Here is a 16,040-nt window from a genome sequence, read left to right on the forward strand (position 1 = left end):
TCTTCCATGTGATGGAGTCACAGAATACCGCCTGGAGTCCGGAGAACTGGTAAGGGCCAAGAGCTGCCCCCACCCGGAGTATATATTTTACACATGCATTATGGGCATTCCATGAAGGATTTTGTCTCACACTCACAAGTGCATGGAAAGATTATATATGGACGGTTGTTTCCTGGGTCCTGAAAATGGAAAGCATCCTGCTACAGGGACGGCTTAAGGGTACGTTCCCACGTGCCAAGTTTTGCTGCGTATTTGCTGCTGCGTATTTTCTTTCCCATTAAAGTCAATGGGTAACAAAATACGCAGCCAATTTTACTTTCCATTGGCTTTAATGAATAGGAAAATACGCAGGGTCACACTTAACAGATCCGCCGGTGACCCAACCCATAGTGTGCCTTCAGCTGTCATATGTTTGTCCGCAATGTCAGAGTAAACTGCGAGTGCACGCGGCGACTTGCAGACCCGTGCGGCTGCTCAGAGCGGCGGATTGCTGCTGCAAACAGGCCAGGGGGGTTGTCAACAGCTGAAGGCACACTATGGGTCGGGGCACCGGCGGATCCGCAGTGTAAAATATGCTGCGGATCTGTTACGTGTGACCCTACCCTAAAGGGGTATTCCAAGTTGGAACAGATAGGGGATAAGTGTCAGATCACCAAGGGGGTCTTGCTGGGACCCCCCATGATCTTGAGAGGGGACCTGTACAGCTTTGAATGAAGCACCAAGTAGCACATGTGGCATTACTCTATGTATTGGGTAGTGCTTTCCAAACATGGCTCCCTTCATACAAAAACAGTGCCACTCCTGTCCACTGAATTAAAGCGTACCCGTCATATCACAGAAAAAAATAATAATGCTTCTATAGGTTGCTCACTAGATCATGCAGATGCTTTACATGCCTTTTTTATGTGTCTAGGTTCTGTATTTGGCTCACAGAGCCCTCTGTTCTGCTGCTCACTCATTCTGACATCCACTGCTCAGAAAGGGGAGTGTCCAAGGCAAGCACTGAGCCCACCCTCACTCACCATGCATTCACTTCCTCCCTGAGTCAGTTGTGCTGTCCTGGGTCCCTTCATCCAATCACTGCAGGCTGCTCCGTAACCCCCTCCTCTTTGTTTTCATGCTGCAGTCTGATAGGAGAGGAGTGAGCACAGAGGAGCACTAGTCCCTTCCTCACTTCCTGGACTTTGTCCCTGCCTGTGTTTCAGCTGGAACAAAGATGATGCTGCAGCCTGACAGGATTATGTTCTGGATGGTATGGGGACCCCTAGTGTTTTGTTTTTTATAAATCATCATGATTTCTATAAAAGGAGATACATTTTTTATGAAGTATATTAGAAAAGTTAATGTTTTGCCAAGATGTAAAACATATAAGAAGTTTTTGATTCTGTCAGTGTCCATTTAAATGAGGCAGAGCTGCAATACCACATATAACCTGTGAACAGTTGTGGCGCTGTGCTTTAAAGAAAACACTTACATTTTTTCTACTCCTTTATAATCAGTTACTTCTTACCATTCTCTGATGAGATTATTTCTTCTCTCTAGGTTACAACCAAGCCAAGAACTCCCCTTCCCCTCCTTATACACATGATGACAACTACCTGTGTCCATGGCCGTCCCCACCTTCGTGTATGACCACAGTAATACTCAGATCAGTGTTACTAATCCAATAACTAATGATAAATAATCCTGATCCATTAAAATTCTTTTTATCTGGCATAAAGAAGACCTGACAAATGATGGGGTATGACACGTTCTGGGCAATCTGCTTTTATTTCTCCCCGCAGTAACAGCGCCACTCTGGTCCATAAGGCTGTGTCTGGTATAGCAGTGTAAAAACCAGCAATACCAGTCACAGCCATTAATAAGACGGGCGCTGTTTCTCACCTCATACAACACAATAACTGGTCACCTGCTCTGGCTTCTAGTTCTGATTCTGTGAGGTTGCAGGTTATCATGAGATTCTCCTGCCGGAAAAAAAATGTTTAGATCTTCACAATGTTAAATAAAAGTAATTTTACTGAATTAATAAAGTCATAGGAACAACAAGAACACAAGAAATACACAACACACAAAAAAGGTTTTCATGTATACCAATTACATTTGTATTTTTGCATACATTTAAATGGGTATTACAATCTCATATATATCGGTGGTATAAAGCTAGGATCACTTTATGGGAAAGATGGGTCCAAGCTGCGGACCCTTGAGTAATGTGACTCAAGTGGGGTCCCAGAGGTTCAGATCTTCCCCTGTCCCCCCCAAACACAATGATCATAAAGTAATCCTACCGATATATCATTACCAACCAGTGGCTCTTCAGCTGTCCGGACATGCTGGGGGTGGGGTTGTAGTTTTGCAACAGCTGGAGGCACACTGGTTGGGAAACACTGGTCTAGACCAGTGGTCTTTCAAAAGGGGTACTCCGCTGGAAAGCTGGGGCCAGAAAGTTAAACAGATTTGTAAATTACTTCTATTTAAAAATCTTAATCTTTCCAGTACTTATCAGCTGCTGTATTCTGCAGAGGAAGTTCTTTTCTGTCTGAACACAGTGCTCTCTGCTGACACCTCTGTCCATGTCAGGAACTGTCGAGAGCAGGAGAGGTTCGATATGGGGATTTGCTCCTACTCTGGACAGTTCCTGACATGGGCAGAGGTGTCAGCAGAGAGCACTGTGGTCAGACAAAGTAAATTCAAAAAGAAAAGAACTTCCTCTGCAGAATACAGCAGCTGATAAGTACTGGAAGGATACACATTTTTTTAAAGTTATTTACAATTCTGTTTAACTTTCTGCCACCAGTTGATTTAAGAAAAAAAAAAAAAAATTTTTCACCCCTTTAAACCGATTTTGCAAAACTACAACTCGCAGCATGCCCGGACAGCCGTTGGCTGTCCGGGCATGCTGCGAGTTGTAGTTTTGCAACATCTTGAGGGCCACAGTTTGGAGACCACTTGCTTTATAACAGTACCATAAAATTTCCATGCAAAACAAAATTTAATAATACAATGTAGTATCTTGATTTACTGATCCTGACAGTCTGTGCATAGAAATGCTGTTGTCGTAATAAAGAGAATTAAAAAAAATGTAATCTCACAGTAGGTATAGATGACTGCTACACGCAAAAGGGGATATGGGTATATGTGAAGAGAGTCTGATGGATTTAAAGAGACAGCTACACTTGAATACAGGCATGGTAAAATAAAGAGGGCTTTCACAGAAGCTGGGGGAAGACTATACCCCCTTATCTTCTTTTCTACCAAGCCTGTGCAGGGCAGGGCAAACCCAGCAGTAAATCCACCTGGACCACTTGCTTGTGCCTTCATAGGTAATGGAGTACCAGTCTCGCCAACTCATAGTCCTGCACCAGCTATTGGTGTATCTGACCCTGAGTATGAATAGCTGCGTCAACATACTTGTACCTTGTTCTTATAAATAAAGTTGGTAGAAACAAATGTTCATACATAATATACACTGCAATATTTGGTTCCCCAAGAGCGAATCTGGCTACTCAGGCAGCAAATGCCAAGAATGATGTACGCCTCAGCCTCAAGGGGGTGCTGTAGGCCTGATCCCCTATACACACACACACACTATATATATATATATATATATATATATATATACACACACACACACACACACACACATATATATATACATACACACATACATATACACACACACACACACACACACATATATATATATATATATATATATATATACAGTGGTCCCTCAAGTTACAATATTAATTGGTTCCAGGACGACCATTGTATGTTGAAATCATTGTATCTTGAGACCAGAACTCTATGAAAACTTGGTAATTGGTTCTAAAGCCACCAAAATGTCATCCAAAAATAGGAAAAAAATGAAAATTTTAAGAAAAATAAGTAGATAACTAATATAGATAAAGTAAGTTCTTATATATAAAAGTAGGAAAGATCTGCTGGGAGCTGAAATCACTGTCTATGTCAGTGTTTCAGGGAGCCTCCAGCTGTTGCAAAACTACAACTCCCAGCATGCCCGGACAGCCAAAGGCTGTCCGGGCATGATGGGAGTTGTAGTTTTGCAACAGCTGGGGGCACCTGGCTTGGGAAACACTGGTCTATGTAGAGGACAGGATCTTCTTCGGGATCTTGTACAGTACACAGTGTCCTAAAAAAGTAACATGGAGTCGCCCTCACCTGGTGTCCAGAGGAGCAGGTAACCCTGGTAAAGGTAAAGTGTACAGAAGAACATGTAATACCTCTCTGTACTGTAGGGGGTGCTACCAGACGTCAGTCAGTGCATACGCTTCAGTAATACAGGGGTTTTACCAGTAAAATGTCCATTCTGATTGGTTGATTCTTCTGGCCATTGACACGTTTTACAGATCTGGACTGTCTGTAGCATTGTATGTTGAGTCTGGTTTCAAGTTACAATGGTCCAGAAAAGACCATTGTATGTTGAGGCCATTGTAAGTTGAGGGATCACGGTATATACACACACACACACACACACACACGCACACACACGCAAGGTATATATTACTATGAGCTCTACCTGTCCTGGTTTGTATCAGCATTATTTATAGCAAGTCAGAGAGGCATGTGATGACCTCAGAAAGGTGAACCTTGAAAATATCCCCTTATATCCGGTCCTATCTGACCCCCCACTTCCCCAGTTTGAGTGCATTTCTGTGCATATAATTCTTCATTATCGGTTTTCCATAAAAAGAAAACATGAATCCTATCCTATTGCATTTGATCCTTGTTTAAAACATTGGTACATACAAGGATGTGCTCCTGTGTATTTCCCTATAACACTGTCTGGTGATCAGCTGATCATTACATCAAACCCAGTCACTTCCCCTCAGATCATCAGCAGGATGTGTAGGTAAAGTGGCAGCAACAAGTTGTCTATTTGGGTGGTGAAGGCTTCTAATAGTGACACCAAAGTGATGGATCCCAACAACCACACGTAGCCGCTGTTTACGTTCACATTCGTGTCAAAGATAAGAATCAAGGCAACTGCGATGACCTGGGCAAATATAGACATCATGGTGCCTTCAAATGTCTTCTTGGTCCCCGGCCATTTAAGCTCACCCAGGGTGCTGCCACAAACAGAGGCGATGGTGTCACCTACTCCCACTGCCAGCACCCCACAATAGGGAAGCAAAGTGGAAGGGCTGGATAGGGAGGACGCACACAGTCTTGGAAACAGCCAGACCGGAAGAGACATCCCTAGGAGAAGGTAAATGTGTGTGAGAATCAGAGGACCGCTGTCCCTCTCGTCCAAGAAGAGTGTCAGCAGGTTCCGTAATGTCTGTCCTAGCGGTCTGATTCGGAAGTAGCGGATGTATTCTAGTAACACAAAGACGGCAAAACAAACCACAGAGGCAACGAAAAGTAGCTGCATGTCGTATATAAGTCCGGGGATGTAAGTGGCAACGGCAAAAAAGTGAAAGTACTTGCGAGTCACGGTGGACACTTGAAGCTTTTTCGAGTCTGGAGTCCGTTTGGAATTCTGATAGAAAACAACAGCGCAAGCGCAAAATACAAGGAATACCCAATAGCTGAGGAGGTAGAGGCGCTGGCTGCTCTGCAAAAGGAACTCCACCAGCCAGAAGAGTGGGTGCCTCTTTATAAGGTACTGAAGCCACGGCATGAAGATTCCCAGACCTAACACGGCCGTCATCATGTAAAAGAACAGGGAAGATGTCCAGGTAGAGGAATCCATGAAAAAGAACAAGGCTGAGAAGATGATCCCGAGAAGGACCAAAGCCACCAGGGTGACCAGCAGCAAGTAGTCGGCGGGATCTCCTTTGCCACCCACCGTATTCAGAGAACGTTTGATGAGCTGGTTAAGGACGAAGCTGAGGCCACCGAGAACAACCAAAGCTTCTCCAGGAGTGAAGCAGCGTGGCATCAGGTATAGAAGAATCATGCTAAGGTAGACAAAGATGAGGAGGACCTCCAGAACCTCAATGACTTCTGACACCGCTAGAGAATTCTTCATAGTGTACAATATGGCACTGCCAGCAGCTCCAGACACTATGCAAGTGTTTTTTGGTACAGGTTTTGTGATGCCCAGTGCAATGACGGAAAGGAAATAGGCTAAGGCCATCCCGGTGGCAGATACAACAACTCCATATCTCTCGAAGTAAACATTGCCAGAAGCTTTACATCTCTCCCTTATTACAATGCCCAGGAGGGGAATGACCATGCTGGCTGGCAGAAGGCCACTATTGGCAGATAGTCTATACTGAAATACTGCTCCGCCGCTCTGTAATAACCTGTCCCATTTGTGCTGCACATAAAACGCCTGCACAGCCAAGGCCAGAGCGCACCAGGAGAAGCGGTCCCACACCACAGTATGGACACTCAGGACAATGCAGAACACCACCAGTGACTCCGCCACCAACAGTTTGTTCATCATGATGACGGCAGCTTTCCTGGATCTTGTCAGGTCACCCTCTTCAAATAGATCACTGCGGAAATATCATCAATGCAAGAAAGTGTCCTCTGTATTATTCACCATCCGTATGCAGGCCGGATAGTATTATTCCTCAAAAGAAAGAATTATCAGATTAGTAAATAGAAGCGACTAATCGAAATCTCATACACAAAATACTCTAAACTACATCCTGTATTATACTCCAGAGCTGTACTCACTATTCTGCTGGTGGGGTCACTATATACATACATTACTGATCCTGTACTAATCCTGAGTTATATCCTGTATTAAACTCCAGAGCTGTACTCACTATTCTGCTGGTGAGGTCACTGTGTACATACATTACATTATTTATGCTGTACTCATTCTGAGTTATATCCTGTATTATACTCCAGAGCTTCACTCACTATTCTGCTGGTGAGGTCACTGTGTACATACATTACTTATCCTGTACTGATCCTGAGTTATATCCTGTATTATACCCCAGAGCTGTACTCACTATTCTGCTGGTGAGGTCACTGTGTACATACATTACATTACTTATCCTGTACTGATCCTGAGTTATATCCTGTATTATACTCCAGAGCTGCACTCACTATTCTGCTGGTGAGGTCACTGTGTACATACATTACATTACTTATCCTGTACTGATCCTGAGTTATATCCTGTATTATACCCCAGAGCTGCACTCACTATTCTGCTGGTGAGGTCACTGTGTACATACATTACATTACTTATCCTGTACTGATCCTGAGTTATATCCTGTATTATACTCCAGAGCTGCACTCACTATTCTGCTGGTGAGGTCACTGTGTACATACATTAGATTACTTATCCTGTACTGATCCTGAGTTATATCCTGTATTATACTCCAGAGCTGTACTTATTATTCTGCTGGAGAGGTCACTGTGTACATACATTACATTACTTATCCTGTACTGATCCTGAGTTATATCCTGTATTATACCCCAGAGCTGCACTCACTATTCTGCTGGTGAGGTCACTGTGTACATACATTACATTACTTATCCTGTACTGATCCTGAGTTATATCCTGTATTATACCCCAGAGCTGCACTCACTATTCTGCTGGTGAGGTCACTGTGTACATACATTACATTACTTATCCTGTACTGATCCTGAGTTATATCCTGTATTATACCCCAGAGCTGCACTCACTATTCTGCTGGTGAGGTCACTGTGTACATACATTACATTACTTATCCTGTACTCATTCTGAGTTATATCCTGTATTATACCCCAGAGCTGCACTCACTATTCTGCTGGTGAGGTCACTGTGTACATACATTAGATTACTTATCCTGTACTGATCCTGAGTTATATCCTGTATTATACCCCAGAGCTGTACTCACTATTCTGCTGGTGAGGTCACTGTGTACATACATTAGATTACTTATCCTGTACTGATCCTGAGTTATATCCTGTATTATACTCCAGAGCTGCACTCACTATTCTGCTGGTGAGGTCACTGTGTACATACATTACATTACTTATCCTGTACTCATTCTGAGTGCTGTTGCAAGACTACAATTCCCAGCATGATCAGACAGACACAGAAATGTAGTTTTGCAATGCTGCTCTATAATGATGTACTGTCTGTATGCCCCCTCCTCTACAGAGAAGTGTTTTCCCAACCAGGGTGCCTCCAGCTGTTGCAAAACTACAGCTCCCAGCACGCCCGGACAGCCAATGGCTGTCCGGGCATGCTGGGAGTTGTAGTTTTGCAACAGCTGGAGGCGCACTTGTTAAAAAAAACTCTAGCTTAATCTTTACGTATAAGGCTGTATTCACACCATCGCCATGGCAACGAGGCAGGACTCACTGAACCACAGACCTATAATGGAGGCCTTTGAGCTTATGTATAGAAACATGTCATTATCCTACACCAGTCAAGATCTCTGCTTGCTGTCAGCGATAGGGGACATTTATATTTTCATCCAGAAGCCAATAGCCCAGCCCTGCTCTCAGCTGAAGGTTTGTTACAGTGTATCCTGTCCCATATTGAGGAGCTGAGTCTGCTGCCCATAGTGAAGAACACGGGAGCCTCAGACCGTACATCCTCGGGTCTACCGGACAGTTGCCCCCTCCTCCTAGCATTACCACCTTTACCTTGGACAGCGCCATGTTGTATTCCGGTCACCTGACAGGAAGTGACCTCAAGGAACGCACCCACTTCCGCCAGCAATTGAGGAGTTCGCCGCGTAGTTAGAGTGGGGGCGGTCACGTGACGCACGGGCCGCGTTCGGGTCTTGTCACGTGTGCGGCGGGGGTTAAAGTGAAAATGGCGGCTGCCGGGGGCCTGGACGAGAGGTAAAGGGTCGGGGATGGCGGGGAGCGGCTGGGGGAAGGACACCGGAAGCCGGCGATGGCTGACAGGAGCAAGTGGTGTTTAAATGGGAAAGGGCGGGAGAAAGGAATGTATGAAGTGTCAGCTGGATCTACGGCGAACTGTCTGTGGGTACAACCGGGGGGGACTACAACTCCCAGCAGACGCTTCATAACGATTCATATTGAGTCACAACTCCCAGCATGTCCTGTCTCAGTCCTGTCTTCATACAACTACATTTCCCAGCATGCCCCGCGGTGTAAACGTCAGTATAACCCTGAGCTGAACTATAGATTATTGTAGAGGGGCTCCTGTCAACTACAACTCCCAGCATGCTCATAAGATGTATGTGCAATCCTAGCACAGGAATTTCTTATCAATATTGTTCTGTAATAACAACTCCCAACATGATGGTGGGGTGTCCTGACACCGTCAGCGCTGACATCTATCGTATCACAAAGGGTTAAAACTCTCTGGTGGAAAAAATGTTTTCTAATCAACTGGTACCAGAACGTTCTACAAATCTGTAAATTACTTCTATATAAAAAAATCTTAATCCTTCCAGTACTTATCAGCTGCTGTATACTACAGAGGAAGTTTTGTAGTTTCCAGTCTGACCACAGTGCTCTCTGCTGACACCTCTGTTCATGTCAGGAACAAATCCCCCACAGCAAACCTTTCTTGCTCTGGACAGTTCCTGACATGGACAGAGGTGGCAGCAGAGAGCACTGTGGTCAGACTGGAAAGAACTACACAACTTCCTCTGGAGCATACAGCAGCTGATAAGTACTGGAAAGATTAAGATTTTTATATAGAAGTAACTTGCAAATCTGTTTAAAGGAGAACTGTCCGCTTTCTCCCCCCGCACTAACCAGCGGTACTGGCTGGTAGTGCGGGGGACGCTGATCAGTTTCATGCTTACCATGCCCAGATCCGCCGCTCCGTTCTGCTGCAATCTTCTATTTTCGGTATATGCTAATGAGGTGCTAACTGGCACTCTGACGTCAGTGCCGCCTGCCGCAGCGCCGCTCAGCTCATCAATATTCCTCTTCTCCTTGCTCTGTAATGAAGAGATAGAGGAGGAATATTGATGAGCTGGGCGGCGCTGCGGCAGGCGGCACTGACGTCAGAGTGCCAGTTAGCACCTCATTAGCATATACCGAAAATAGTAGATTAAGGCCGAACGGCGCGGGGGATCCGGGCACGGTCATGATCAAAACTGATCTGCGTCCCCCGCACTACCAGCCAGTACCACTGGTTAGTGTGGGGGGAGAAAGCGGACAGTTTTCCTTTAACTTTCTGGCACCAGGTGATTTGAAAACATTATTTTTTTTTTTCCACCAGAGAGCCCCACCCACAGACTGATCTCTAGAGAGGCCCCCGACTGTGACCCCTCCCCCAGAAAGCCCCTAAGACAGTGAGCCCTCCAGAAAGCTACCCCCCCAGGGAGCCCCCTGAGACTATTAAAGGGTATCTTTCATCAAAAAAACTTATGATATATGGTATTATAGATTAATGTATGCAGAATAACTTTCCATTAGCATTTTATTAAAAAATATGCTTCTTTCTATGTCATTTTCCACTATTAAAAAATGACCACCAGGGGTCTCCCTACCAGTCCTTTTTTTTTTTTACTCATTCTGGAGTCCTAAATCTCAGACTGCAGCCGGGACACAGACAAACTCCCAGGATGGGAGCAGTGCTGAGTTTGTCTGTGTCCCGGCTGCAGTCTGAGATTTAGGACTCCAGCATGAGTCTGAAATCTATAAAAAGGACTGGTAGGGAGACCCCTAGTGGTCATTTTTTCAAAGTGGAAAATTAAATAGAAAGAAGCATATTTTTTAATAACATGCAATTGGAAAGTTATTCTGCATACATTAATCTATAATATGTCAAAAGCTTTTTTTTTTTGATGAAAGGTACCCTTTAACTCCTCTAAGACTGAGCCCCCCTTAAACTGTGACCCCCCACAGAAGATGCAACCCCACTTTCCCTCCGCCGCCCCACCCTGATATTTTGTCCCCCAGTGAGTCCCCCTGAGACTTTGACCCCCACAGAGTGGTCTCCTTACTGTAGACCTCCAGATGTCACACATCTAACTCTTAGCATGCTGGGAGTTGTAGTTTTGGTCTACAGTTTGGAGTCCACTGGCTTAGGTGATTGCACTGCAGATATTAAGGAGTATTAAAGGGGTTATCCAGGAAAAATTTTTTTTTTTTATATATATCAACTGGCTCCAGAAAGTTAAACAGATTTGTAAATTATACAAATAGAAACACTATCCGGCACTGCTGTACAGGGAGTGAACGTAAGTCCGCAATTAAGGTGCAAGTGTGGATATAGTCCTAAGGGTGGTGCTCAATCTTGCAGAAAATAGGAGGATTCTTACAACAAGGCAGAGTAGAAGAAATGATGGCACTCACCCGATAAATGGACTTGCATGGATGACTTTTATTACGTGCTTGTCAACCAAAGTGCATGTGCATAGCAGCGTTCAGGCAGGTAAGAGACGGCAAGGATGCCCGGCGTCCCTGCCCGCTCTTACCTGCCTGAACGCTGAACGCTGCTATGCACATGCACTTTGGTTGACAAGCACGTAATAAGTCATCCATGCAAGTCCATTTATCGGGTGAGTGCCATCATTTCTTCTACTGTAAGATTTGTAAATTACTTCTATTAAAAAAAAAAATCTTAATCCTTCCAGTACATATGAGCTACTGAAGTTGAGTTGTTTTCTAAGTGCTCTCTGATGACACCTGTCTCGGGAACCGCCCAGTTTAAAAGCAAATCCCCATAGCAAACCTCTTCTACTCTGTGCAGTTCCCGAGACAAGCAGAAATGTCCGCAGAGAGCACTGTTGCCAGACAGAAAAGAACAACTCAACTTCAGCAGCTGATAATTATTGAAAGGATTAAGATTTTTTAATAGAAGTAATTTACAAATCTGTTTAACTTTCTGGAGCCAGTTGATTAAAAAAAAAACTAAGTTTTCCACCGGAGTACCCCTTTAATTCTTCTGACCCCAGCCATCCCATTCACTTACACAGAGTGGTAGATATAACATCCGGGCGACTTTGTCTCTATTCCTGATTCTCCCATCTCCATATAATTCTTCTACAGGAGCAGCCGGGAGCTGTGGACCATCCTGCTGGGCCGATCTGCTATGAGAGATCCTGTAAGTAAATCTCCAGTCACCTCTGACCTCTGATACGGGGGTGGGGGGGGGTCAGGGTTTTCTCTTATGTCTGTCCTCACATCATTTCCCTGCCCCCTTTAAAGGGTCTTCCTGCAACTGTAAAGTATCCCCTCAGGATAGGGAATAAGTATCTGCTCATGGGGGGGTTCTGACTGCTGGGACCCCATCTGATTTCCAAAATGGGGAACTGAGTCTTTCCTGAGCGGCGGTGCGCACATTCATTCTGTATGGGACACAGTAAAGAGAGCTGAACACTGAATGGAGGGGCAGTGTGCATGGGGGGGGGGGGGGCAGCAGTCAGACCCCCCATGATCAGATACTTATCCCCTATCCTTGAGAAATGAACTTATATTTGTGAACAAAACCCCAAGGCATTGCTTTCCCTCTCAACAGGAGTCAAATCAGTCTCCTTAAAGGGGTACTCCGCTGCTCAGCATTTGGAACAAACTGTGCCGAACGCTGGAGCTTGTGACATAATAGCCCCGCCCCCTCATGACGTCACACCCCGCCCCCTCAATGCAAGTCTACCCCCTCCCATAGACTTGCACTGAGGGGGCGGGGTGTGACGTCATGAGGGGGCGGGGCTATGATGTCACAAGCTCCAGCGTTCGTCACAGTTTGTTCCAAACGCTGAGCAGTGGAGCACTCCCTTTAAAGAGTACCTCACATGATTTTGTTAAATGTTATAATCCCCCCAGGTCACTGCCCCCATCATGATGAACCACCCCCTGCCTTTATTTTTATTATTTGTTAGTTTTCTACCTTGATATTGCTCTGTAATTTCTGCTCAGTCTCAGTCAGGTTCACACACTGGGAAGGGGCGTTCCCCAGCAGGCGTGACATCATCTGAAGCCATACAGGGGAGAACTTCCTCCCTCACTCTGATACACACAGCCCAGAGCAGTTCAGTGTGGATGAGCTATGATTGGCTAAGGCTGCACACACCCCCCTCAGCACTCCAGACTGCATTTCCTGATTTTGGACTTCTGCCAGGCCAACAGGAGTCCAAAGTCTGTGCAAAAGATGGGGGGGGGGGGAAATGTGCTCTGGACAAGTAGGGAGACACCTAGTGGCAGCTTTTTTAAACACAAATAAAACATAGAAAACTTTATTTTTTTTAATTATTTTAAACAAAGTACATTAGAAAGATTTTTTTATTTACCATAAGGATGCTATAGCCAAAATGTGTTTTAATCCTAGTGCCCATGTAAATAGTCTGTGCTGCTGTGAAACAACCCCCCACCCTAATATACTTTACTTTTGCAGATTCAGATCAAAGCAGAGCTGGACCGATATGGCAAAAGATTACTTCAGGGATTATCCTTCTACAAACCACCCAGGTATAGTTCTGTGCAGTCTTTACTGCTCCCTGTTTTCAGTATCTGTGCATGCTGGCAATGAATAGAATCTATCCGTTTTCTCATCCTCTTCTAATTTGGCTCAAACAGTTCTTGGGTTTTATAATCATTTATATGCAATGTAATTGGACCTTGACTAATCCTATAAGGAAGAATGCTTTCTGCAGCACCCAAGTTGTCCTATGATTTTGTGACTCGCATGTTGGCGGGCATGTCTCATTGACAGTACCTCTGCTTGCTGTTCTCCATCCCTGTTAATCCGCACCTTCCTCCTTGCAGTACGGGCTCTGCCGAAAAGTTGAAGGCAAAAAAGAATTTAGCTCCAGCCTTAAAAGAACTTGGGCAGCGGGTCAGCAAATTTCTGGTGAGACAAGGTTCTGATGAGGGGTGGGGGGGGGGGGGAGACCCCGGTGTATTCCTGGGCGTCTGTAACATTGATCTGTGTTCTCACTGACAGGGCCTGGATGAGGAGCAGAGCGTACAGCTGCTGCAGTGTTATCTCCAGGATGACTACAGAGGGACACAGGACTCTATAAAGGTCAGGCCTCACCCCTCCTCTCTGACATGGTGCTTGGGTCGTACACCCTGATTTTACAGCTCTCCCTTCTTTACCCTTCTTCCTCTCCAGCTGGTACCACAGGATGAACGGCAGAGCCAGGCCCTGATGCTGAAGGTTTGTGATCATTCATTCTGGGCGTTAACGTGGGTGTCATTCGTGGGGCCAAGCTGCTTAGCCTTGTTTAGTCCATCGTTGGGCTGCACGATATATAATTTTTGCGAATTGCGTTATGTCGATATGGCTTACTTGGGATTACTTGACAACGTTCAAATGCAAAGTCAATGTTTCCCAACTAGGGTTCTTCCAGCTGTTGCAAAACTACAACTCCCAGCATGCCCGGCACCGCTATTATTACTGAACAGTGTTTCCCAACTAGGGTTCTTCCAGCTGTTGCAAAGCTACAACTCCCAGCATGCCCGGCACCACTATTATTACTTAACACAGTGTTACCCAACCAGGGTTCTTCCAGTTGTTGCAAAACTACAACTGCCGGGTATGCTGGGAGTTGTAGTTTAGCAACAGTTGGAGCATCCTGGTTGAGATACACTGTGCGAAGTAATAGGGGTGCGAGGGGCTATCCAGGAAAAAAAAAATGTCTTTTATATTTATATAATATATATCAACTGGCTTCAGAAAGTTAAACAGATTTGTAAATTACTTCTATTAAAAAAAATCTTAATCCTTTCAGTACTTACGAGCTGCTGAAGTTGAGTTGTTCTTTTCTGTCTAAGTGCTCTCTGATGACACGTGTCTCGGGAGCTGTCCAGAGTAGAAGCAAATCCCCATAGCAAGCCTCTTCTACTGTGCAGTTCCCGAGACAAGCAGAGATGTCAGCAGAGAGCACTGTTGCCTGATAGGAAAGAACAACTCAACTTCAGCAGCTGATAATTATTGGAAGGATTAAGATTTTTTTTTTAATAGAAGTAATTTACAAATCTGTTAAACTTTCTGGAACCAGTTGATCTTAAAAAAACAAACAAAAAAAAACCTGATGCTCACCTAGCCCCGGTCCCTGTAGATCTGTCACTGATCCCATTCTCCACCTTGTGGTCCTGGTCTCTTCTCTGTTCTCCTGACAACCAGCTGGTTCCAGGACCTTTCAGCCAATCAGAGGATGCAGCGGTGTCATGTGTCAGGCCAGTGATTGGCTGAGCAGGAAGGTCCTGTAAGTCCCATAAGACACCGGACTGCATGGAGGAGAACAGGACTGGGGCATTAGATTTCTCCCTGCGCTCGGGCACAACATTAATGGGGAGATGTAACATTGGGGGATTGACATGAAATGGGGGGTTTGGACTTGAAATGGGGGGTGGGGGGATAGAAATGAAATAGGTGGGGGGGGGGGAATTGGACATGAAATGGGGGAATTTATGGCCCTAGTCCTTGGTCTGTTCTGCCTTATTATAGAAGCAGGACTACAAAACTAATAGCACGTTTGAATCACATGCATGCTCGACACGGAAAGTGTCTGACGGACCCCATTTAACCAAATTAAGAAGAGCACTTTATTGTCTGGCATATGGGATGATTTCTGATTCAGATGGGGATAGGCCCACAGGATAGGAAATTACAAGCTGACTTGTTTTGGGTCTGACTGCTGGGACTCCCAGCTATCGCGACAACAGACGACAATTGCTATGAATGAATTGCTGACCATGTAGTTTTTTTTTTGTTTTTTTAAAGTTTAATTTATAAAAAAATTTTGACAATTAAAACTAAACAAGACAACCTGGAGCCGCACAGGGGTGACCAAAAGCAAAATATAAGAGAGTATGGGAGAGTCAAGTGAGCACATCAGGAAACAAGACCAGCATAATGGGAAGCACAATATAATCTCACAATACATCCCAATGATGAACAGGAATAGTCCCACCTGGCACAGCTCCCAGCAAAACAAGGCCCAACAACACAAACATACAATCCCTCACCCACATACTCGACCATGGAACCCCTTCCCCCATCCTGTCAGCCACAGCGGGCGCCAAGCTCTCTAGGCCTCCGATCCAGACTGAGCCAGGGGATGAGTAGAAGCCTCCAAAAGCAGCCAAGGCAACCAAACCCTTACCAAATTTTCTCTATCGGCTCCATTGGGGAACACAAACCGTGGGTGTATGCTGCTGTCTATAGGAGGTGTGACACTATGGTAATA

General features: G+C 45.1%; 3 protein-coding genes across 4 annotated transcripts in view; 2 read left to right on the forward strand and 1 right to left on the reverse strand.

Annotated features, from left to right (window-relative positions):
• Position 1: 1 nt before the first annotated feature.
• PHYHD1 (phytanoyl-CoA dioxygenase domain containing 1) lies at positions 2 to 2,790 on the forward strand (the record flags this gene model as incomplete). The annotated part of the gene is given in 2 exon segments (XM_056540315.1): positions 2 to 49; positions 1,543 to 2,790. Coding segments are annotated over 2 exon segments (94 nt in total), but the record flags the coding sequence as incomplete, so codon positions are not given.
• A 926-nt stretch (positions 2,791 to 3,716) lies between these two features.
• DOLK (dolichol kinase) lies at positions 3,717 to 8,689 on the reverse strand. Its single transcript, XM_056538172.1, has 2 exons — positions 8,563 to 8,689; positions 3,717 to 6,544 (listed from the first exon to the last, which is right to left on the reverse strand). The coding sequence occupies exon 2, from the start codon at positions 6,413 to 6,415 to the stop codon at positions 4,850 to 4,852; it is 1,566 nt and encodes a 521-aa protein (XP_056394147.1). The 5' UTR covers positions 6,416 to 6,544; positions 8,563 to 8,689; the 3' UTR covers positions 3,717 to 4,849.
• Positions 8,618 to 16,040, forward strand: part of NUP188 (nucleoporin 188) — a 57,518-nt gene continuing 50,095 nt past the window's right edge. Inside the window, exons 1-6 of one of the 2 annotated variants that reach the window (XM_056538170.1) lie at positions 8,618 to 8,763; positions 11,899 to 11,953; positions 13,241 to 13,314; positions 13,612 to 13,696; positions 13,790 to 13,870; positions 13,961 to 14,005. In XM_056538170.1, coding sequence (XP_056394145.1) covers positions 8,735 to 8,763; positions 11,899 to 11,953; positions 13,241 to 13,314; positions 13,612 to 13,696; positions 13,790 to 13,870; positions 13,961 to 14,005 — 369 coding nt within the window. In that variant the 5' untranslated portion in view covers positions 8,618 to 8,734. Of the gene's footprint in view, positions 8,764 to 8,803; positions 8,908 to 11,898; positions 11,954 to 13,240; positions 13,315 to 13,611; positions 13,697 to 13,789; positions 13,871 to 13,960; positions 14,006 to 16,040 lie in introns of those variants that run through there. The other variant, XM_056538169.1, reaches the window with a different exon arrangement.

Source organism: Hyla sarda, chromosome 9 (assembly GCF_029499605.1).
Source record: "Hyla sarda isolate aHylSar1 chromosome 9, aHylSar1.hap1, whole genome shotgun sequence".
NCBI classification, from domain to species: Eukaryota; Metazoa; Chordata; class Amphibia; order Anura; family Hylidae; genus Hyla; species Hyla sarda.

Coding starts and splice junctions, on each gene's coding strand:
- DOLK (XM_056538172.1), bottom strand. CDS start 6,415: ATGATGAACAAACTGTTGGTGGCGGAGTCACTGGTGGTGTTCTGCATT.